The sequence below is a fragment of the Somniosus microcephalus genome, chromosome 9, assembly GCF_052327205.1.
Source record: "Somniosus microcephalus isolate GS21.2 chromosome 9, FLI_Smic_1.0, whole genome shotgun sequence".
NCBI classification, from domain to species: domain Eukaryota; kingdom Metazoa; phylum Chordata; class Chondrichthyes; order Squaliformes; family Somniosidae; genus Somniosus; species Somniosus microcephalus.
The window spans coordinates 64139405-64162730 of NC_140995.1; the positions used below are offsets into that span (position 1 = coordinate 64139405).

General features: G+C 49.1%; 2 protein-coding genes across 7 annotated transcripts in view; one reads left to right on the forward strand and one right to left on the reverse strand.

Annotated features, from left to right (window-relative positions):
* Nucleotides 1-23326, forward strand: part of ero1b (endoplasmic reticulum oxidoreductase 1 beta) — a 275013-nt gene that overhangs the window by 140196 nt on the left and 111491 nt on the right. Inside the window, exon 16 of one of the 2 annotated variants that reach the window (XM_085996682.1) lies at nt 9032-9179. The exons of the other annotated variant lie outside the window; for it this stretch is intronic. Within the exon in view, the coding sequence (XP_085852808.1) occupies nt 9032-9050 (19 nt within the window). The 3' untranslated portion in view covers nt 9051-9179. Of the gene's footprint in view, nt 1-9031; nt 9180-23326 lie in introns of those variants that run through there. 2 annotated transcript variants of the gene reach the window in all.
* Nucleotides 790-23326, reverse strand: part of gpr137ba (G protein-coupled receptor 137Ba) — a 45811-nt gene continuing 23274 nt past the window's right edge. For 2 of the 5 annotated variants that reach the window (XM_085996685.1, XM_085996689.1), the window contains 3 exons: nt 9146-9274; nt 8499-8656; nt 790-1282 (listed from right to left, as the gene is read on the reverse strand). In XM_085996685.1, the coding sequence (XP_085852811.1) occupies nt 1132-1282; nt 8499-8656; nt 9146-9274 (438 nt within the window). In that variant the 3' untranslated portion in view covers nt 790-1131. Of the gene's footprint in view, nt 1283-8498; nt 8657-9145; nt 9275-14766; nt 15825-23326 lie in introns of those variants that run through there. The other 3 variants (XM_085996687.1, XM_085996688.1, XM_085996686.1) reach the window with 3 other exon arrangements.

Here is a 23326-nt window from a genome sequence, read left to right on the forward strand (position 1 = left end):
GCTGCACTTTTGGAGGTGTGTCGTCATTCGCACGAGATATTAAACTAAGCCCAGGGACACTTCCACACCGCCTGCGTCCCTGGGATCCGTGGGCCATTATGCTGCCCTCCACCTCGAGGCCAGAGACTGCAAGTTTTCGCAGCCTCGCTGCCACAGGTAGGTTTTTAATTCATGGGTCGGAGCTGCACTCCAGAGGTACGCCTCCGACTGCAATTTTTGACCCATTATCTGGCCATTATCATGTTGCTGTTTTTGGGCCCTTTCTGTGTGCAAATTGACTGTAAAGCACTTTGGGATGTCATGAGGTTGTGATGGGTGCTATATAAATTCAAGTTCTTTCTGAAGGACATTGGTGGGCTTTTCCAATCCAGCAACGTTTGATTATTCTATCTAGTGCTAGCCAACAAATTACCACATTTATTGAATTCAATTTCACAACTTTCAAAGGTGGTATTTTAAACTCATGATCTCTGGGTTGCTCATCTAGAATCGTAACCTCTTGGGTACCGTACTCAAGTGGATTTGTGCCTTTTGACTGGGGCTAGTTTCTGGCTCAGTGCACAATCATAAACGAAATATAAGAGTAGGCATCGAGAGAAGCTTTTGGTCATCTGCCCTCATATCTCACTATGTGGCTCGGTGTCAAATTTTGTCAGATAACGCTCCTGTGAAGCGTCTTGGGATGTTTTACTACGTTAAAGGCGCTATATATATACACAGTTGTTGTTGAGATTGTTGAGGATAATGTGTCCACTCCTATAGAAAACACATAGCACTGGAGACCAGAAAGATAGTCAAAAAACTGGCTACAATTTATTATGTGATTCACTGCATTGTAAGCTCTATAGTGGTAACTATAATATTTACAGAAACTGAAACCACTCTAATCACAAACTTTTACCGAAGCAGTTATATTAGTTAATCACAGACAAATGGATAATTAGTTTTTTTTTAAATCACCTTCACAAAGTTAGCATCATCAGTAAAAGTGTTCAGTACAAGCCTTTCAAATGTTTACACAAATCAACTAGAAAAAGCCGCCATTCCAGTCATCCATTTTCACAGTGCTTGATTCTGAAACACCTGATTGTTAAAGTGTGGGTGATAAGCTTATTGAAAAGTGATCCCTGTTCAGATCATGAGTGAAGGGGAGGAGTTGTACCGGTGAATTTCTGCGTCGATTGGCACGTGGTAATCTGAAGCGAAGGAAGCAAATTCCTCATAGCTGTAGCTTTGGTTCTTGGTTCCATATTGATCGGTAATGTAGGAGGTGCTTGACGTGCTACAAAGAAAGATTACCATGAATTCAGGGACTGTGATTATGTGCCTCCTGCCAGAGTAACATGAAAGTCATTTCCTAAAGCTCCACCGTGGCGCAGTCGGTAAAGCAACTGGGCAACACTGACTAAGAAAGTTCCAAGTCTTATCCCTGGTGTTTGTTGAAATAGCAGCTAGCACAGCAGCCATGGGTGATAGATTTGGCCTTAGTGCCTACTGTCCAATGAGTTTAAAAAAAAATCAGCCAGGATTCTCATTCCAGATCACACTGCAGGGACCCCTAGCCCCTGCTAGAATGTGTGCATATGTTGACATTGTGCAAGCCCTATCCTGGCTTCATCCAATCTAATAACCTGATGACAGTCACTGTCTAGGGTCGCACATTAAGAATGAGCACCTGGCTGCATGTGCAGCACAAGGGAACTGTTCCCCAGTGCCTATAGAAGAGAGGAGGAAACTGAATACTGGAGGAAGAGAATAGTCACTTCCTAATCGGAGGTGGGCTGGAGTCCAGGATGGACTATGACTGCAATGTAACTCAGAACTGACACAACCTATTCCTCCTGTGGAAAATACAAGAGTTTGGCAACCTTGAACCTGAAACTGAGACTAACTAGTTTTGCTATCGTAGTTATTAAACCTGTTAGTGTAACTGAGATTACTAAGCATGGTGCTTTTGTAAAAGAAAATATGATCCCATTCATCAGTAGGGTTCATGTTACTTAGCCACTAATTCCATTCTTCACAGCCAGTGCACTTTTAATAATAAATAATGGTGAGATCTATGGTACTTGTGGAGTTAGTCATACACTTTGTTGCTTTCTGCTTCCCTCCCCTGAAGTTGTTATCTCCATGCTGGTCTTCCATGCCACAGATCCCAGGAACCCATCACCTCACCTAAGTTGTTATTCATTATTCATACATCACCCCGCTACAGCAAATTCATACAGGCTATTTGACTGCAGGACAGCACAGCCCGGTCTGGTCCTGTTCTCTCCTTACATTCATACACACTTACTTCCAGCGGTTATTGCTGTACATCAATCAGGAATGGGAAGCCTGAGCAATTTTCTCTTATGGAACCCAGGGCACTAAGGGCCAACTGTAGTATATTTACTACTGCCCCAGCTGAGATCTGCTAATTCAATATAGACCAGAATTTAACCTGGGACCTTATGGCTCAGTGATACACTCACGACCAGCTGGGCCATTGGGGGAGACATCAACTGCTTAAAGGAGGAACCAATGAGCAAACTTCATACAAAGTAAATTGCAGCCCAAGATGTTGAACTAAATATTAAGGTGCTACTGTCTTGTCCAGCATAAAACAAAATATCATACTTTAGAATACAGTGAATTTAAGGTACATAAGAAATAGGAGCAGGAGTAGGCCAATCGGCCCCTCGAGCCTGCTCCGCCATTCAATAAGATCATGGCTGATCTGATCCTAACCGCCAATCGACTATCACAGAACCATCTCCTGAATCTAACAGAATTAGACACACGAAATAGGAGTAGGATCAGGCTACACGGCCCCTGGGCCCGCTCCGCTACCCACAGGGCCATGACCGATCTGAACCTAGACTCATGTCCAAATTCCTGCCCGTAACCCTTAATTCCCTTTACTTCTAGGAAACTGTCTATTTCTGTTTTAAATTTATGTAATGATGTAGCTTCTACAGCTTTTTGGGGCAGCATATTCCATGGACCTACCACCCTCTGGGTGAAGTAGTTCCTCCTCATCTCAGTTTTGAAAGAGCAGCCCCTTATTCTAAGACTATGCCCCCTGGTTCTAGTTTCACCCATCATCGGGAACATCTTCCCCGCATCCACCCGATCCAACCCCTTCACAATCTTATATGTTTCAATAAGATCGCCTCTCATTCTTCTGAACTCCAATGAGTAGAGTCCCAATCTACTCAACCTCTCCTCATATGTCCATCCCCTCATCCCCGGGATTAACCGAGTGAACCTTCTTTGTACTGACTTGAGAGCAAGTATGTCCTTTCTTAAGTATGGACACCAAAACTGTATGCAGTATTCCAGGTGCGGTCTCACCAATACCTTGTACAACTGAAGCAATACCTCCCTATTTTTATATTCTATCCCCCTCGCAATGAAAGCCAACATTCCACTGGCCGCCTTAATCACTTGCTGCACCTGCATACTAACCTTTTGAGTTTCGTGCACCAGGACCCCCAGATCCCTTTGTACTTCAGTACTTTCCAGTTTCTTGCCATTAAGATAATAACTTGCTCTACGATTTTTCCTGCCAAAGTGCATAACCTCACACTTTCCAGTATTGTATTCCATCTGCCAAATCTCTGCCCACTTACTTAGCCTGTCGATGTCCCCTTGCAGGTTTTTTATGTCCTCCTCACTCACTACTTTCCCTCCCATCTTAGTATCATCTGCAAACTTTGATATGTTACACTCGGTCCCCTCCTCCAAATCGTTAATATAGATTGTAAAGAGTTGGGGACCCAGCCCTGACCCCTGCAGAACACCACTAGTTACTGATTGCCAGTCTGAGAATGAACCATTTATCCCAACTCTCTGCCTTCTGTTAGATAGCCAATCCTCTATCCATGCCAGAATATTACCCCCAATCCCGTGATTTTTTATCTTAAGCAATAATCTTTTGTGTGGCACCTTGTCAAATGCCTTTTGGAAGTCTAAATACACTACGTCCACTGGTTCCCCTTTATCCACCCTATACGTTACTTCCTCAAAGAACTCCAGCAAATTTGTCAAACATGACTTCCCCTTTATAAAACCATGCTGACTTTGTCCTATTAAATTATGATTATCCAAATGTCCTGTTACTGTCTCCTTAATAATGGACTCCAAAATTTTACCTACCACAGATGTTAGGCTAACCGGTCTATAGTTTCCAGCCTTCTGTCTACTGCCCTGTTTAAATAAGGGTGTTACATTAGCAGTTTTCCAGTCTGCCGGGACCTTTGCCGAGTCCAGGGAGTTTTGGAAAATTATTACCAATGCATCCACAATCCCTACCGCCACTTCCCTCAAGACCCTAGGATGTAAGCCATCAGGTCCAGGTGATTTATCCGCCTCGAGTCCCATTATTTTACCGAGTACCACTTCCTTAGTGATTTTGATCGTGTTTAGCTCCTCCCCCCCTTTAGCCCCCTGTTTGTCCAGTGTTGGGATATTCTTAGTGTCTTCTACTGTAAAGACTGATGTAAAATATTCATAGTGTTTTTGCCATCTCCATATTTCCCACCATTAATTTCCCGGTCTCATTCCTCTAAGGGACCAACATTTACTTTAGCCACCCTTTTTCTTTTTATATAACTATAAAAACTCTTACTATCTGTTTTTATATTTTTTGCTAATTTACTTTCATAATCTATCTTCCCTTTCTTAATCAATCTTTTTGTTATTTTTTGCTGTCTTTTAAAGTTTTCCCAATCCTCTATCCTCCCACTAGATTTGGCTACCTTATATGCCCTTGTTTTTAGTCGAATACTATCCTTAATTTCTTTACTTAGCCACGGATGGCTGTCTTCTTTTACACCCTTTTCTTCTCAGTGGAATATATATTTTTTGGAAGTTGTAAAATAACTCCTTAAATGTACACCACTGATCGTGTATCGTCTTACCCTTTAATCTATTTTCCCAATCCACTCTACTCAATTCCGCTCTCATACCTTCATAGTCTCCTTTATTCAAGCTTAGCACGCTTGTTTGAGATCCAACCTTCTCACCCTCTAATTGAATATGGAATTCAACCATGTTATGGTCACTCATTCCAAGGGGATCCTTTACTAGGACATTTTTAATTAATCCCATCTCGTTACACAGGACCAGATCTAAGGTTGCTTGCCCCCTGGTCGGTTCAGTTACATACTGCTCAAGAAAACCATCCCTAATACACTCAATGAACTCATCCTCAAGGCAGCCCTGCCCAATTTGATTTGTCCAATTAATATGATAGTTAAAATCCCCCATAATTATAGATGTTCCCTTATTACAAGCCTCAACTACTTCCTGATTGATACTCCGTCCAACAGAGTTGCCACTGTTCAGAGGCCTATAGACTACGCCCACTAGTGTTTTTTTTCCCCTTATTATTCCTTACCTCCACCCAAACTGTTTCATTAGCCTGATCTTTTGACCCAATATTATTTCTCTGTATTACAGTGATTCCTTCCTTTATTAACATAGCCACCCCACCTCCCCTTCCTCCCTGCCTGTCCTTCCTGATCGTTAAATAACCTGGTATGTTTAATTCCCAGGCATTGTCACCCTGCAGCCATGTTTCTGTAATGGCCACAAGATCATACCCATATGTAGTTATTTGTGCCATTAACTCGTCTATTTTGTTACGAATGCTACGTGCATTCAGATAGAGAACTTTCAAAGATGTTTTGTGACACTTAGTTCCTGCTTTTGCCCTTTTTTTATTACTTTACCTTTTACTCCATACCTTCTGCCCCTTCCTGACACGCTCTGGTTTTTAATTTCCCCACTGCTACCTAAGTCTATGACCTTCTCTGTTGTCATTTTTATTATTTGCTCTCTAGGAATCTCCCCCCCCCCCCCCCCCCCACTAGTTAGTTTAAAGCCCTCTCTACAGCCCTAGTTATATGATCCGCCAGGACTCTAGTCCCAGCACTGGCCAAGTGAAGCCCGTCCCAAGGGAACAGCTCCCTCCTGCCCCAGTACTGGTGCCAGTGTCCCAGGAAGCAAAACCCATTTCTCCCACACCAGTCTTTGAGCCACGCATTTAACTCTCTAATTTTATTTGTCCTAGCCAAATTCGCTCGTGGCTCAGGTAATAATCCAGAGATTATTACCCTTGTGGTTCTGCTTTTTAATTTGGCCCCTAGCTGCTCAAACTCCCTCAGCAGAACCTCCTTCCTTGTCCTATCTATGTTGTTGGTACCAACATGGACCACGACAACTGGATCCTCCCCCTCCCACTCCAAGTTTCACTCCAAGTTTCTCTCCAGCCCAGAGGAGATGTCCTTAACCCTGGCACCGGGCAGGCAACACAGCCTTCGGGACTCTCGCTCTTTTCTGCAAAGAACTCTATCTATCCCCCTAACGATACTATCCCCTACCACTACAACATTTCTTTTAACTCCCCCCCCCCCCCACTTGAATGGCCCCCTGCTCCACGGTGCTGTGGCCAGGTTGCTCATCCTCCCTGCAGTCCCTGCTCCTGTCCCCACAGGGAGTAAGAGCCTCGAACCTGTTGGACAAGTGCAAGGGCTGCGGCTCCTCCAACACTACCTCCTGGATCCCCGTACCTGCCTCACTTCTAGTCACACCATCCTGACCCTGGCCACGGACTACATCTGAATTAATTAATGTAATTGGTGTGACTACCTCGTGATACACAGAGTCCAGGTAACTCTCCCCCTCCCTGATGTGTCTCAGTGTTTGAAGCTCGGACTCCAGCTCTTCAACACGGAGCCGGAGTTCCTCGAGCAGCCAACACTTACTGCAAATGTGATCACTGTGAGCATCAATGGTGTTCACCAGCTCCCACATATTGCAGCAGCAACACATCGCCTGATCTCCCATTCTATGTAATTAATTAAATTTATTAATATTATTCTTAAATATCCTCTGCCCCGATTCTAGATGGTGAATATCACACCTTAGAAACTATAAACCAAAGAGATTTAAGCATAAAAGGGAGAAATACTTACCAACCAATCACTTACCCGCTTTCTGGTGACGTCACACTTGGATTACTTTTTACCTCTCTCCTTCCAGACTGGAGACTAGTACGCCTTACCTAGTCTCTGGGACTTTTATAGCCCCGCTCTGCCGCTCAGGATTCCTGCCGACGCACTGAGGCCTTACCTGGTCTCTGGGACTTTTATAGCCCCGCTCTGCCGCTCGAGATTCCCACCGACGCTGTGAGGCCTTACCTGGTCTCTGGGACTTTTATAGCCCCGCTCTGCCGCTCGAGATTCCCACCGACGCTGTGAGGTCTTACCTGGTCTCTGGGACTTTTATAGCCCCGCTCTGCCGCTCGAGATTCCCGCCGACGCTGTGAGGTCTTACCTGGTCTCTGGGACTTTTATAGCCCCGCTCTGCCGCTCGAGATTCCCGCCGACGCTGTGAGGCCTTACCTGGTCTCTGGGACTTTTATAGCCCCGCTCTGCCGCTCAGGATTCCCGCCGACGCTGTGAGGCCTTACCTGGGTAGAAAGCTAATTAGGACGAGACGGTCACTAGACCACATGAGCTTCATTTGAGCTCCTCTGATAGCTTGTGACTTTTTCTAGTGAGGCGTTGACTCAGCAAAATTAGGAAGGTGCCAGGTTTGCTTCTCTCTGCTGAGTTCTCTATTTAAGTGGAGCTGCAGTTGTCCTCAATGAGAGGGGACAGGTTGGCCAGGATTCCCATAATCCCGATCACCATACAGTGAACCCCTATTGGAGGTGGGTGTGTGAATATCGGGTGAGGATTGGCCTCGACCTTGACATCCTTCCCCCAAAACCGAACAGCCTGTTGACAATCATGGTCACAAAACTCGGATAGTTGGGTAAGGTATCAGGGAGTGCCAGGCGCCTGTGGAATTGTACCCTCACCCAATGAGGAATCAGTCAATATTTTTGGGAGCAGTTGGACAGGGAGAAAAATTGAAGGAATAATTAGGTATTCAACCTCAGCTGAAGTATAGTGTCCAATTCTGGACGCCGCACTTTAGGAAGGAGATTTACTTAACTGAAATCCCTCATCCTTGGTACCATTTATGTTGAGAGACTAGAGAAGCTGGGGTTGCTCTCCTTAGAGCAGAGAAGGTTAAGGGGAGATTTAATAGAGGCGTTCAAAATAATGAAGGATTTTGATAGAGTAAATAAGGAGAAACCGTTTCCGCTGGCAGGAGGGTCAGTAACCAGAGGGCACAGATTTAAGATAATTGGCAAAAGAACCAGAGGAGATGAGAATTTTTATGCAGAGTTGTGATTTGGAATGCATTGCCTAAAGGGGTGGTGGAGGCATATTCAACAGTAACATTCAAAAGAGTGTGTGTGTGTGTGTGTGTGTGTATATATTTATATACTTGATACATTTACAGGGCTATGGGGAAAGAGCAGGGGAGTGGGACTAATTGAATAGCTCTTTCAAAGAGCCGGCACAGGCACGATGGGCCGAGTTGCCTCCATCTGTGCTGTCTGATTCTGTGATTCTCTCAAGTTGCAGTGGAACCAGATATCAGTTTCTAGTAATTACCTGCTGAGTGCGCTGTGACACGTGACGTTCCAGGCTAAGTCGTCATCACTGTCGTACCGTCGAGGGTTATCGAAGAAAAAGGCCCTGGGAGTGAATCCATGACTGCATGATATTCCATTCCCCGTCTGCAACAATACAAGAAAACCTGGGCAGAGAGTCTGGCAGAATAGCATGTTCAAAATAACCCATATGTACCATAAGGGAGCCAAGTGTACAAGTCCAATTTATTAGTTCCACATTTTTAAACATCGTTGTAATGGTTAAAACGATGACCACGGAGAGTGATTCCATATCTATTGTGTAATTGGTGATGCTGTTATTCCCTTTCTGTGATACTCGTGTCAATGCAACCCTGTTATTCCTTCTCTGACTCTCCTGTGTCAATATGACCCTGTTATTCCCTCTCTGTGACTCTCCTGTGTCACTGTGACCCTGTTATTTCTTTGTGATCCTCCTGTCTCAGTGTGACTCTGTTATTCCCTATATGAACCCTCCTTGGATGTATAGAAATTAATGTTTGAAAATTTGTACAGCCCCCACCTGAATTCCTGATGTGCTCCTGTTACTGAGATTTGCACAAGCTAAACTAATGCTCAGCACACCGCAGGAGGCCCGAGTACTGGAAGACCAAGTTCCGACCTGCTTACCAGACTTTGGACGGGTCTCCTTACACGGAAGAATAAGACAACTAAAGTCGTGGGCAGCAGTTCCCAGATGAATAGGATCATCCCAAATACCAGGTACCCTTTATCTCCCAACTGGATCTGTAGATCTGCCTGTATGAGACCAATAATAACGTCAGCACCTTAACAACAACTTACATTTATATAGCACCTTTAATAAAGTAAAATGTCCCAAGGAGCTTCACAGGAGCATTATCAAACAAAAATTTGACACCAAGCCAAAGATGACGTTAGGACAAGTGGGATAGTGTTTAAGGAGGAGAGAGGGGCAGAGAGGTTTAGGGAGGGAATTCCAGTGCTTGGGGTCTAGGCAGCTGAAGGCACGGCTGCCAATGGTGGAGCAATAAGGAGGAACACAAGAGTTCTTGGTGGGTTGTAGGGCTGGAGGAGGTTACAGAGATAGGGAGGGGCGAGGTCATGCAGGGATTTGAACACAAACATGAGAATTTTTTAATTGAGGCGTTGGTGCATCGGGAGCCAATGTAGGTCAGTGAGCACAGAGGCTTCTCTGAACAGTTTGTTCTCTGTAACAGGATCTATATTCCTTTACAAGATTCCCCTGAAAGTCCATAAAAATGAAATACTGGATAAGTCATGATGGGGACAATTTTCAACTGCTCATTTCTCACCACCAACATCCTGGGGGTCACCATTGACCAGAAAGTTAGCTGGACTAGCCACATAAATACTATGGCTACAAGAGCAGGTCAGAAGCTGGGTATTCTGCAGTGAGTGTCTCACCTCCTGATTCCCTAAAGCCTTTCCACCATCTACAAGACACAAGTCAGGAGTACTGTTTTCTCGAAGGTGCGTGCACACTGATCCCAAGCTTGGGCGCAGTTGATTTGAAATACCGTGTAGAGAACTGGACAGTAGCTGGGGCAGGGGAGGGGCACAATAAACAACGGACTGGATTTTGCCGGTGCTCAGAGGGCGGGTTCAGAGGCAGGTCAGCAGTCAAAATAGCAAAGATTGACAGCAGGTAGGAAACCCGCTGTCAAACCGCCTCCACACGCGTCTCCCAGGTATCTGGTCTGTCTGCGGAGAATAGACCCGACACCAAGCGGTGGGGCAGACGATTTAGATAATTAAATGGCTTGTTAACAGCCAATTTAATGCTATTAATTTTACGTGCTCCGCCTCGGGTTACCCGCTGCTTGGGGAACACAACAGCTCACCCTGTCGTGAGTTGAGTCTGCTTTGATTTATGTTGCAGCTGTTCAGTTTCAGAGCTCAGAAACTGTTGGTTATTGCATTTGTAAGACATATAGGGGGAAAGATTGGGTCGCGCCCTGAAAAGTTAGCGCCCCCATGCCCCGCCTCCCTCTTGGGGCGCTGGAAGTGAATATCGCGGCGTGACGTGCCGCAGCACCACGCTCTGCGGCACGCTGCAGTACTGCAGGCCTTTCTCCCCTTATTAAAGGGGAGGGGCCTAGCGCAGCACGACCCGGGGCCCAGATAGGCCACCAGGGATCTGAGTGCCGGCAAAAGAGCCCACACTCGAGAAGTGCTGGGCTCACGGAACGCAGCCAGCACACTGCGGGGGGGCGGGGCTTCATAAAAGGCCAGGGACAGCAAAGTAGGCAGGTGCTTGCAGGCGGCCAGCAACAAAAATGGCCGCCCAGCACCTTCCCTTTAACTAGCGCCGCCCGGGCCGCAGGTAGGCCCCCCCGACCCAGTCGGACATAGCATCCAGCGGTAAGTCAAGGCGCTACCGAAGATCTCGAGCGGGGTGCTGCGCATAGCGATGACGTCATTGCCAGCAGCGCGCTAACCTCCCGCTGAATTTTGCAGGAGGCATTAGCAGCGCCACCTCCCCGGCGCGAGTTGCTTTGCGCCCCGTTAGCGCCCTCCTAAAAATCAACCAAATTTTTCCCTCGTAGAGCTTTCCATAGCTTGCAAGTGTTTAAAGCCAACTCTCTATCCAGTGGCACCTCATTGGAACAACACCTCTCACCATTGACGGATTTGCTTCTGTCATCTTTCCACCGCTTGCCATCTATTGCAGCAGAATGGGTACGGTTTTCACTCTCTCACCTTGGTCCTCAGACTCTGACCGTGATGAGTCCCCAACACCAGCAGAACCAGACACCCCAGCAGCAACAACCTTCTCAACCATCTGATGCTGCACAGGGCAGAGGGCATCAGCGCAGGGCTGGACTTCGCCAGAGGCGCTACCCCCAAACACAGGGTTTACAGGCAGGGGATGAGCTTCCTCAACATGACTGAGCAGCAGTGCTAACAGAGGCTTAGGCTATCGCGACAGGACGTGGCAGACATTTGCAGAGTGCTGGAGCAAGAGCTGCAGCCCAAAGGAGCGAGTGGACAACCCCTACCAGTAGCTGTGAAAGTCTCCCTTGCCCTCCACTTCTTTGCCTGAGGCTCCTTCCAGGCATCTGCTGTAGACATTTGCGACATCTCAGTCGGCTGCACACATGCATTACGCAGGTGACCGATGCCCTATTTGACACATCAGCAAATGATTTCAACGTTGCAACTGATGAAGCTAGTGCTGCTGAGCGCGTGGTTGGCTTTGTGACTCTGGCTGGATTCCCACGGGTGCAGGGCATAATCGACTGCACACATGTGGCCATCAGGGCACCCCATCATCATCCAGCAGTGTTTATCAACTGCAAGAGCTTCCACACTCTCAATGTGCAGCTGGTCTGCAACCATAGGCAGATCATTGTCCATGTGTGCACCAAGTTCCCTGCGAGCTGCCATGACTCCTACATCCTGCGCCAATCCACCGTTCCTCAGCTCTTCACACCTCCAAACAGTCTTTCCGGCTGGCTGCTTGGCAACAAGGGCTATCCACTAAAGACGTGGCTGATGACTCCTTTGAGGAGGACAACAAACGAGGAACATTACAATCAAAATCTCATCTCTACCAGAAGCATCATAGAGCAAACAATAGGCATGCTGAAAACGCGCTTCAGATGGCTGGACAGATCAGGAGGAGCCCTGTAGTACGCACCAGCCAGGGTCTCCAGAATCGTTGTGGTCTGCTGCGCCCTGCACAACATAGCGCAGCAGCGAGGATTAGCGATGCAGGAGGAAGAAGGCGCAGAACGCACAGCCACTTCAGAGGAAGAGGATGATGAAGACCTTAAGCAGCCGCTGGTACAATGCCACCACTACACGACCACATTGCTGCCTGTGAGGCCAGGAATCACTATCATGGCCAGATTTAGTTAAGTTCACGCAAATCAGATATGTGACTGCCACATGCATTGCCACATTGGCATCAGCCCACATCAACACCATTAACCATCCCTACAATGACCAGTCCTATCTTTTCAATGTCACCACCATTGATGGAGATTAAAAGAGCCCTGACCATTCACTCTGCCACTTCCAAGTGTCAATACATTTGCCAAGAACCACAAAGTTCATGCATGTAAAGATTTAATGGACAAAATCACTAACTGAAACATGTCAATAACAGTGACTACCCTTGTGACTCTATTTGTGTGGCATATTTCTTCTCCGAGTGCTTTTACGTGATGCAACCCCTGTGGCTTCAGCAGAGGCAGAGGCAGCCTGCTCACTTCCCTGCTGCATCTGCTTAGACGCCTTTGGCGGTCATTCTCTGGGTTTTGGAGCCTGTGTGGGCCCCGCTAAAGTGTGCTCCTCCTGCGACTGTGCAGTGGCAAACTCGGCTATCGCTGTCCGTGGATGCATCTGGGACTCTGACTGAGGGGTAGGCAAGGGGCTTAAAGTATGAGCGCTTGGAGAGGCGCCCCTACTTACAAGTGCCCTCCCACCATCATCCCTCTCATGGGTCACCTACACTTCTCTGCTAGCAAGTAGCTGGAGAGCACCTTGCTGCACATCAGTGGGGCCACGCGGACCCATATTGACATTGACATTCCTCCTAGCAAGGACGTCTATGAGCCTCTGGTTTCTCTCCTCAATAGATGCCCATCTATTTTGAATTGAGACCATGTGCTCAAGCGACTGGTGCATTATGTCCTCCACGCAAGTTGCCATCCTATCCATGGAGGAAACAACAGTTGCAAGTGCGTGCGCCATGGTGTTGGTCATGCTTGAGATGGACTCCTCCATTCTCTGCACACTCGTCACCATGGTTGCAAAACCTATCAGAGCCTCCTGCACTTGTTGCTGCAGCTCCAGGTCTGCCCTCTTCGTTGATGGCCCCTGAGGCTCGGCGTGTGCATGCAGCTGAGCAGAGCTAGGAGACTCCTACGCCCTCCGGCAAAGAGTCTCCACTGCTGTCCCTGTCTCCACCATCTCCTCTTGCTCACTTGTGAGACAGCAGGTGACAACACTATCTCACGTACAACCCACCGAGGTGTGCGTATCTGCGCTGGTGCTGGCTTGCCTTGTCACAGGTTACGCTGCACCCTCAGAGGCTGGAGTCTCCTCTGAGGAGTCCTCTTGATGTTCCTCATGGACATTGGGGGGGCCCTTGATGGACCTGTGGGAGAATAAAGACATGTTAGATAAATGATCTGTCCATTGCATACAGATACCATTATACATATTATGAGCAATCAATTCCTGTCGACATCAGCTCCAATATGAGTGACTTATGAATAACATGTAGATGTATGGGAAATGATTCTGGCACCAGGTTGTTCTGATGAGCCCCTCTCTCCATCCCCACTCCCGGCTGATCCACCGCTCCAGTGATCTCCAGGGCAGCCTCCTCTGCAAGAGTCAGAATGGCCAGTGATTGAGGGCCACCTCCCATTCTCCCCCTCTCCCTCTTGTTGTGGGCTCTCTTCTGCAAGGAGGGAAAGAAGAGAAGGTTGAGTGAGAGTGATGAAATGAGTGTAATGAATGGATGTGTTAGATCATTATAGGAAGACTATAATAGAGTGGGGTGGATGTAACAAGTTGCCTCCTTTAGTATTGCTAGTTGGTGTCATTACATTAGGATGAGGGTGAGTGTTCGGGTGCATAGTAAGATGGGATACAATAATGTAGCTAGATAGAGAGGGATGGCTGAAGGTGCAAGGGATGTTGCATTGAGTTGCGCTGTGCAGGAGTAGGGTTGGGAATGCTGAGTGATGGGGAAGTGATAACGGACACAGCAGCATGAAGGTAAGTGTAGCTTTATACTCACTTTTCCAGATCGTAGATGATCATGAAAACACTTGCGGTACTGAAGCCAGGTTGTTTTCCTTAGAGCAGAGAAGGCTGAGGGGGGACCTGATTGAGGTGTACAAAATTATGAGGGGCATAGATAGGGTAGATAGAAAGGAACTTTTCCCCTTAGTAGAGGGGTCAATAACCAGGGGGCATAGTTTCAAGGTAAGGGGCAGGAGGTTTAGAGGGGATTTGAGGAAAAACTTTTTCACCCAGAGGGTGGTTGGAATCTGGAACTCACTGCCTGAAAGGGTGGTAGAGGCAGGAACCCTCAACATTCAAGAAGCATTTAGATGAGCACTTGAAACACCATGGCATTCCGTAGGGACCGCTCCCTCCGAGACACCCTAGTCCACTCCTCTATCACCCCCAACAGTCCTTCCCCTTCGCCTGGCACCTTCCCGTGCAAGCGCAGGAGATGTAACACCTGCCCCTATACCTCCCCCCTTCCCACTGTCCAGGGCCCCAAACACCCCTTCCAGGTGAAACAGCGATTTACTTGTACTTCTTGCAATCTAGTATACTGTATTCACTGCTCACGATGCGGTCTCCTCTACGTTGGGGAGACCAAACGCAGATTGGGTGACCGCTTTGCGGAACACCTCCGTTCATTCTGTAAGGGTGACCCCGAGCTTCCGGTCGCCTGTCATTTTAATTCACCACTCCATTCCCACTCGGACCTCACCGTCCTTGGCCTCTTGCATTGTTCCACGGAAGCTCAACGTAAACTCGAGGAACAGCACCTCATCTTCCGATTAGGCACTTTGCAGCCTTCCGGACTGATGTGCCTTCAATAACCACAAAACTAGAAGTTATAGACTTTAACAAGTTGGCTTTTAATCACTAAGATCAGAGCTAACATCTCAACACACCGACTGGCTCACAGGAATGAGTCATACAGATCCTGGGATCTGTAAGTAAGAGAGGTCAAGGGCAGAGCCAAGAGCCAAGACCTGGAACCTTCCAGGTTAGTCAGGAAAGAGGAAGTGAAACTATACACCGTGTGGGGGAGGGTAATATACATGAGTGCACAACGAATACAGGCAAGACAAACAGATTTCATTACATTCACCCCTTCTTTAGATTTAGTCCATCGGGGTGATGTTTCTTAAAAGTTGGTATACGTGAGTCTGTCAGGAGGTTTTGCGGTTCTCAGTGATTGGCGCAAAGCCGGTTGGGGTGCTTCTAGGGGAGTGGATTCTGGTTCCTCCGCTGTCCGGGCCTCCGCAGTGTCTTCCAGGTTAAAGTTTGGTATTGATACCTCTGGGCGTCCTGTCTCTTTTTGGTGTAGGTCTTCCTCGGGTAGTCTCTCATCGTTCTCTCCGCTCCCCGAGGGAGCGAGGTCTTTTATGGAAACAGTGTCCTCTCGCCCGTCAGAGTATTCGATATAGGCGTACTGAGGGTTTGCATGGAGGAGCTGTACCTTTTCCACAAGGGGGTCCGTTTTATGGCCTCTCACGTGCTTCCGCAATAGTACTGTCCCCGGAGACGTCAGCCACGCGGGTAGAGATATGCCCGAGGTGGATTTCTGGGGGAAAACGAACATCTTTTCGTGAGGGGTAGCGTTAGTGGCAGTACATAACAGAGACCTTATGGAGTGGAGCACGTCTGGGAGGACTTCCTGCCAGCGGGAGGTCGGAAGGCCTTTTGACTTTAAGGCTAACGTGACAGCCTTCCAAACAGTAGCATTCTCCCTTTCCACTTGCCCATTACCCCGGGGGTTGTAGCTAGTGGTTCTGCTAGTGGCTATCCCCTTTGAGAGCAAGAACTGCCGCAGTTCGTCACTCATAAATGACGTCCCCCTATCGCTGTGTATGTAGTTCGGCATGCCAAACATGCAGAATAGATTACAGAGACACTTGATGACCGTGGCACTGGTCATGTCTGGGCAGGGAATGGCGAAGGGGAAGCGGGAATATTCATCGATGATATTGAGGAAGTATACGTTACGGTCGGCAGAGGGAAGGGGTCCCTTGAAGTCCAGACTTAGGCGCTCGAATGGCCGTGTGGCTTTGATAAGCTGTGCACGGTCAGGCCTGTAGAAACGAGGCTTGCACTCCGCACAGATGCGGCAGGCTCTGGTCATTGCCCTGACCTCCTCGATGGAGTGGGGCAGATTGCGGGACTTTATAAAATGGTATAGTCGGGTGACCCCAGGGTGACAGAGGTCGTTGTGGAGACCCTGTAATTTGTCTGTATGAATGCTGGCACACATTTCCCGCGATAGGGCGTCTGGGGGTTCATTAAGGGCTCCCGGCCTGTACATAATATCATAGTCGAACGTGGATAGTTCGATCCTCCACCTGAGTATTTTGTCATTCTTGATTTTCCCCCTTTGTTTGTTATTAAACATGAAAGCCACCGACCGCTGATCGGTGAGCAGGGTGAAACGTTTGCCGGCTAGGTAGTGTCTCCAGTGCCGCACTGCCTCCACTATAGCCTGTGCCTCCTTCTCGACAGAAGAGTGCCTGATTTCAGGTCCCTGAAGGGTTCGGGAGAAGAAGGCCACAGGTCTCCCAGCCTGATTGAGGGTCGCAGCTAAGGCAAAGTCTGACGCATCGCTTTCGACTTGAAAGGGAATGCTTTCGTCCACTGCACACAGTGCAGCCCTTTCAATGTCCTGTTTGATACTGGTGAAAACCTCCCGAGCTTCAGCTGATAGTGGGAAGGACGTCGATTTAATGAGGGGTCGGGCCTTATCAGAGTAATTGGGCACCCATTGGGCATAATACGAAAAAAATCCCAGGGACCTTTTTAAAGCTTTGGGATTGTGTGGCAGGGGCAGTTCCTTTAGGGGGCATAATCGGTCAGGGTCCGGTCCAATTACCCCATCTTCCACCACACAGCCGAGGATACAGAGACGGGTTGTGTTGAAGACACATTTGTCTTCGTTGTAGGTTAGATTCAGCTTTAGGGCAGTTTTAAAAAATCTCGCAAGATTTAGATCGTGGTCTTGCTGGTTGTGCCCGCAGATAGTGACATTGTCCAGATAGGGGTATGTAGCTTGTAGTTTATTCTCGTCAACCATGTGGTCCATCTCACGTTGGAAGACCGAGACCCCATTTGTTACCCCGAAGGGCACTCTGAGAAAATGGTAGAGGCGTCCGTTCGCCTCCAAGGCGGTGTATGGGCGGTCCTCCGTTCTAATGGGGAGCTGGTGATACGCGGATTTGAGGTCGATAGTCGAGAAGACTCGGTATTGCGCAATCTGGTTGACCATTTCTGATATGCGGGGTAAAGGGTAGGCGTCCAGCTGGGTATAAATATTAACAGTCTGGCTGTAGTCAATTACCATCCGTTTCTTTTCGCTATTTTTAACTATGACTACTTGGGCACGCCACGGACTGGTACTGCATTCAATAATGCCTTCCCGCAGGAGTCTGTCCACTTCCGCCTTGATAAAGAGTCTGTCTTCCAGACTGTACCGTCTACTTTTGGTCGCTATGGGCCTACAGTTCGGAGCGAGATTAGCGAATAAAGAGGGCGGGCTGATTTTTAAGGTTGATAGGCCACAGACTGTGAGTGGCGGCTGGGACCCGCCATATGCTAGCGTGACACTTTCGTGGTGGCACTGGAAGTCCAGGCCCAAGATTACATTAACACAGAGTTCTGGCATCACGAGGAGTTTAAAATCCTTGTAGTCCGTGCCTTTTACAGTCAGTGTTACCACACAGTAGCCCAAAATGTCCGAAGTGTGGGGCTTAGCAGCCATAGCAATTCTGCTCCGTGTAGGGGTTACCGTTAATGAGTGCCGCCGTACCAGGCTAGGGTGGATAAAACTCTCGGTACTCCCACAGTCAATTAAACATTTCATTAAATTCCCGTTTACCTGTATGCCCATCATGGATTTTGTCAACGGGTGTGGCCTGGATTGATCCACCGTGATCGAAGCCACTGTTGGGCCCTGGGCGGCCGTTGAGTCGGGAAAAGATGGCGGATCCCAAGATGGCGGCACGCACGAGGCGGTGACGGAGTTGGAAATCGGATTCCCCTTGCAGACTTTGCTAAAATGCCCCTTTTTCTTACATTTGAAGCATGTAGCGTCCTTCGCTGGGCATTGTTGTCTGGGGTGCTTGGTCTGGCCGCAGAAGTAGCATTTCGGGCCTCGAGACATTGCCGCTGTAGTAGGACTCCTGGGTGAACTTCTGTGTGGGGACTCCGGCGGTGTAGAGCTGGTCTGAGACCTGGATGGGGAAGATGGCTGATTCCAAGGTGGCGGCCCCCTCGGCGCGCACGAGGCGGTGAGGGCCGCATGGCCGGAAGAATAAGAGTCAGAGTTTTTCTGGGCCACGTCCAGCGATCGCGCAGTGGCCACTGCCTTTTTTAAGTCCAGGACCTCCTCCTCCAGCAGTCTCTGCCGGATATAATTCGATTTGAGGCCCGTGATGAAGGAATCGCGGACCAATTCGTCAGAGTACGCGTTGGCCGTCACGGCCTTGCAGTTACAGTCCCGGACCAGGTCCTTTAGGCCCTGTAAGAAATTGTCCATTGATTCCTCTGGTCGCTGCCTGCGTGTAGCCAGCAGATGTCTGGCGTACACTTCGTTTACTGGCCTCTGGTACTGGGCCTTCAGGATAGTGATGGCCTCCGTGTAAGAGGTGGCGTCCCGGATGAACGAATAAATCCGATGACTAACGCGAGTAGTCAGTAGACTTAGTTTTTCTACCTCGCTAGCGGATGAGGCCCTCGCGAAGAGTTCGAAGCATTTGAGCCAGTGTCCAAATTGATTTGATGCTTCAGCAGAATGTGGATCCAAGTCCAGACGCTCTGGTTTTAGGAGTCGATCCATCCTAGCATTCTTTCGTGATTAAAAGTGATGTGCCTTCAATAACCACAAAACTAGAAGTTATAGACTTTAACAAGTTGGCTTTTAATCACTAAGATCAGAGCTAACATCTCAACACACCGACTGGCTCACAGGAATGAGTCATACAGATCCTGGGATCTGTAAGTAAGAGAAGTCAAGGGCAGAGCCAAGAGCCAAGACCTGGAACCTTCCAGGTTAGTCAGGAAAGAGGAAGTGAAACTATACACCGTGTGGGGGAGGGTAATATACATGAGTGCAAAACGAATACAGGCAAGACAAACAGATTTCATTACATGGACTCAATATCGAGTTCAACAATTTCAGATCATAACCTCGGCCCCTATTACATTTTAACTTTTTTTTCCCACCCATTTGTTTTGGGTTTTCCCTTTTTCCCCCCCCACCTTTCCTTTTTTTTTCTCTCTCCCACATGGCAGCTGTCTCTCATTCTGCCAGAACATTTCACACCTAATCTGAGCCGTCTTTTGTCTCCACTAGTCCTATCACCATCTCGTCTGGTTTTGAATACCTCTTAATGTCTCTTTATCGTAGCCCTGCCTTCGATCTATTTCATTTCCTTTCCAGTTTTGAAAAAGGGTTAGACCCGAAACGTCTACTCTAATTTCTCTCCACGGATGTTGCCCGGCCTGCTGAGTTTTTCCAGCATTTTCTGTTGTTATTTTGGATTTCCAGCATGTGCAGTATTTTGCTATCGTAATAGCATACAAGGCTACGGACCAAGTGCTGGAAAATGGGATTAGGGCTTGATGGCCGAAGGGCCTCTTTCTCTGCTGTATGACTCTATGACTATCACCATACACCTGCCCGTTACCTCCTCAACTATTTGCAGCCAGGTTGCCTTGGTCTCCGGGGGGAGGTCTCTTCTGACCACGGGCAGGGAAGAGAACCTCCAAGAACACAGAGGGAGTCATCACTGAATCGCGGTGCAGCCCTCTGCTTTTGTGAGCTCATTTTTGGAGTTGAACAAGCTATCTCAGCAATGGTCATTTCAAATTCAGGAAGTGGAATGAAGTGGGACCATGGGCCCTATAAATAAACCGGCAAGAGAAGCGTCAGCGCTGACATCCCCTGAGCCGCACTTTCCAGTAGGGTCGGGGAATGCGATGGGCGGGGTTAACGAGGCCCATTAATGTAAAATCCTTTTTTTCAGCGGGCTTCAGTAGCCTGCGGGACCGTATCCCAGCAACTACTTCTCCTGCCGTGAACCTGCCTCAGCCAGTGAAATCGCGGCCAATGGCCCCAGGAACCTAGACGGACTCATGTGCGAGTCTTGCGACTTCAGAGCCGATTGCAATTGCAACTCTTGAAGTGTGTGTTCCAATGGTTGATGGGTTGCTGTGTACTCTTCTGATTGGGTACTTAAACAAATTGACTGTAAATTAATAAAACTTTAAATAAAACTTAACAAATTAAATTAAAATTTGATTGTCCGAATTGATAATGCACTCCAGTCCCTGCGGCGCCCACCAGTCGCGGAAAGCCTCAAGCGTGCCGCCGGACACCGCGTGCTCCATCTCCAGGGCCACCCGGGCGCGAACATGGCCGCGGAAGAGAGGCAGGCAATCGGGCCGAACGACCCCCTCGACCGCCCGCTGCCTGTGGGTTGCTGTGTAATGCGGGGAGGGATTCGTTTTCTCCCTTGAACTTTGACCTATCAGCAGGAGAATCCCCGCGCTCTAATTCTTTGCCTTTGCAGCCTTCTGCGCCTGCTCGGAGCAGGAGCCGCACATGTGCAGTACCGAATTGGGCCACGCTTTCGTTGGCTCCATGTAGGGTCAGGGGATCCGTTGATGGCTGGTGGGGGGAAGATTGAGGATCAAAAGCGGAGAGAGGGAATTGGAGGGGGGAGAGAGAGAGACTTGGGGGAGAGGGGGAATGGGAGGGGGGAGAGGGAGGGAATGGGAGGGGGGAGAGGGAGGGAATGGGGGGGGGCGGGAGGGAATGGGAGGGGAGGGGGGAGAGAGAGGGAGGGAATGGGGGGGGGGAGAGGGAGGGGGGAGAGGGAGGGAATGGGAGGGGGGAGAGGGAGGGAGGGAGAGGTGGGAATGGGGGGGAGGGAGGGAGAGGTGGGAATGGGGGAATGGGGGAGGGAGAGGGAGAGGGAGGGAATGGGGGGGAGGGAGGGAATGGGGGGGAGGGAGGGAATGAGAGGGAGGGAGAGGGAGGGAATGGGGAGAGAGGGAGGGAGAGGGAGGGAATGGGGAGAGAGGGAGGGAGAGGGAGGGAATTGGGGGAAAGGGAGAGAATGGGGGGAAAGGGAATGGGGGAGAGGGAGAGGTGGGAATGGGGGAGGGAGGGAGCGAGAGGTGGGAATGGGGGAGGTGGGAATGGGGGAATGGGGGGAGAGGGAGGGAGAGGTGGGAATGGGGGGAGGGAGGGAGCGAGAGGTGGGAATGGGGGAGGGAATGGGGGGAGAGAGGGAATGGGGAGCGGGAGGGAATGGGGGGAGGGAGGGAATGGGGGGAGGGGGGAATGGGGGGAGAGGGAGGGAAGGGGGAGAGGGAGGGAATGGGGAGAGGGGGGTATGGGGGAGGGAGGGAATGGGGGGAGAGGGGGGTTGGGGGAGAGGGAGGGGGTTTGGGGAGAGGGAATGGGGGGAGAGAGGGGGAGGGAATGGAGAGGGAGCGAATGGGGGAGGGAATGGGGGGAGAGGGAATGGGGGGAGAGAGGGGGAGGGAATGGAGAGGGAGCGAATGGGGGAGGGAATATGGAGGGGGGGGAGAGGGAGGGAATGGGGGGGAAATATTGAGGGGGAGAGGGAGGGAATGGGGGGAGGGAATATGGAGGGGGAGAGGGAGGAAATGGGGGAGGGAATATGGAGAGGGGGGAGAGGGGGGAGAGGGAATATGGAGGGGGGAGGGAATATGGAGGGGGGGGGGGAGGGAATGGGGGAGGGAATATGGAGGAGAGGGAGGGAGGGAATGGGAGAGAATATGGGGAGGGAATATGGGAGGGAGGGAATATGGAGGGAATGGGGTGGGAATATGGGGGGAGGGGGGAGAGGGAAGGGAGGGAATGGGGGGGAGAGGGAATGGGGGGATGGAATGGGGGGAGAGGGAGGGTATGGGGAAGGGAATGGGGGAGAGGGAGGGAATGGGGGGACAGGGAGGGAATGGGGGGAGAGGGGAGGAATGGGGGAGGAGAGGGAGGGAATGTGGAGGAGAGGGAGGGAATGGGGGGGAAGAGGGAAGGAATGGGGGAGGAGAGGGAATGGGAGGAGGGAGGGAATGGGAGGGAATGGGGGGAGGGAGGGAATGGGGGAGGGAGGGAATGGGGAGGGAGGGGATGGGGGAGAGGGAGGGAATGGGGGAGGGAATGTGGGGGAGGGAATGTGGAAGAGGAAATGGGGGAGAGGGTGGGAATAGGGGGAGGGAATAGGGTGGAGGGAATGGGGGGGAGAGGGTGGGAATAAGGGGGAGATGATCATAGAGAAGAGTCTCCTCAGTCAACTGGTCCTCGGACTCAGTGAAATAACTACTAACACTACTAACAATAATCAGCTCCAGGACAGTGACATCCTTGCACAGAGAATTCGACCCAACACAATTGTCACTAAACAAAAGGAAAAATATTTGACCTATTGGACAGAAACGACAAAAACCCAAAACAAACTCGATTGCTATTTGGCCCTAAACAGACAATACACCACGGCTGAATACCTGACCATGGTAAAAGATAGCAAACTGAGAAAAACCTTGACAATGTACAGACTTAGTGAGCATAGCCTGGCCATCAAAAAAGGCAGACACAGGCAGACCTGGCTGCCAAGAGAGGACAGGATATGCTCTCACTGCAGTCAGGGAGTGGTGGAGACAGAGATGCACTTCCTCACAACTTGTGGAAACTATCAGGACAAAAGGGGGAATTTCTACCCAAAATTCATAAAAATATGCCCTAAATTAAAAAATTTGAGTGACCACCAGAAACTCCCATATCTATTAGGGGAACAGAGAAATTGTGTAACTTTAGTGGCAAACTATGTTACAGCTTTCCATAAGCAGAGGGACAACCATTAAATCTAAGAAAAGATTATATGCACATTATATGTGTGTATATTATATATATACAGGGCTATATCTGTCTATACACTGTATGTCTAGATCTGCGTTTACGTGTTCAATCATACATGTTTTTCTGTGCTTTGGCAACATAAGATGTATCTTGTCATTACAATAAAGCAATTTGAATTGAATTGAATTGAA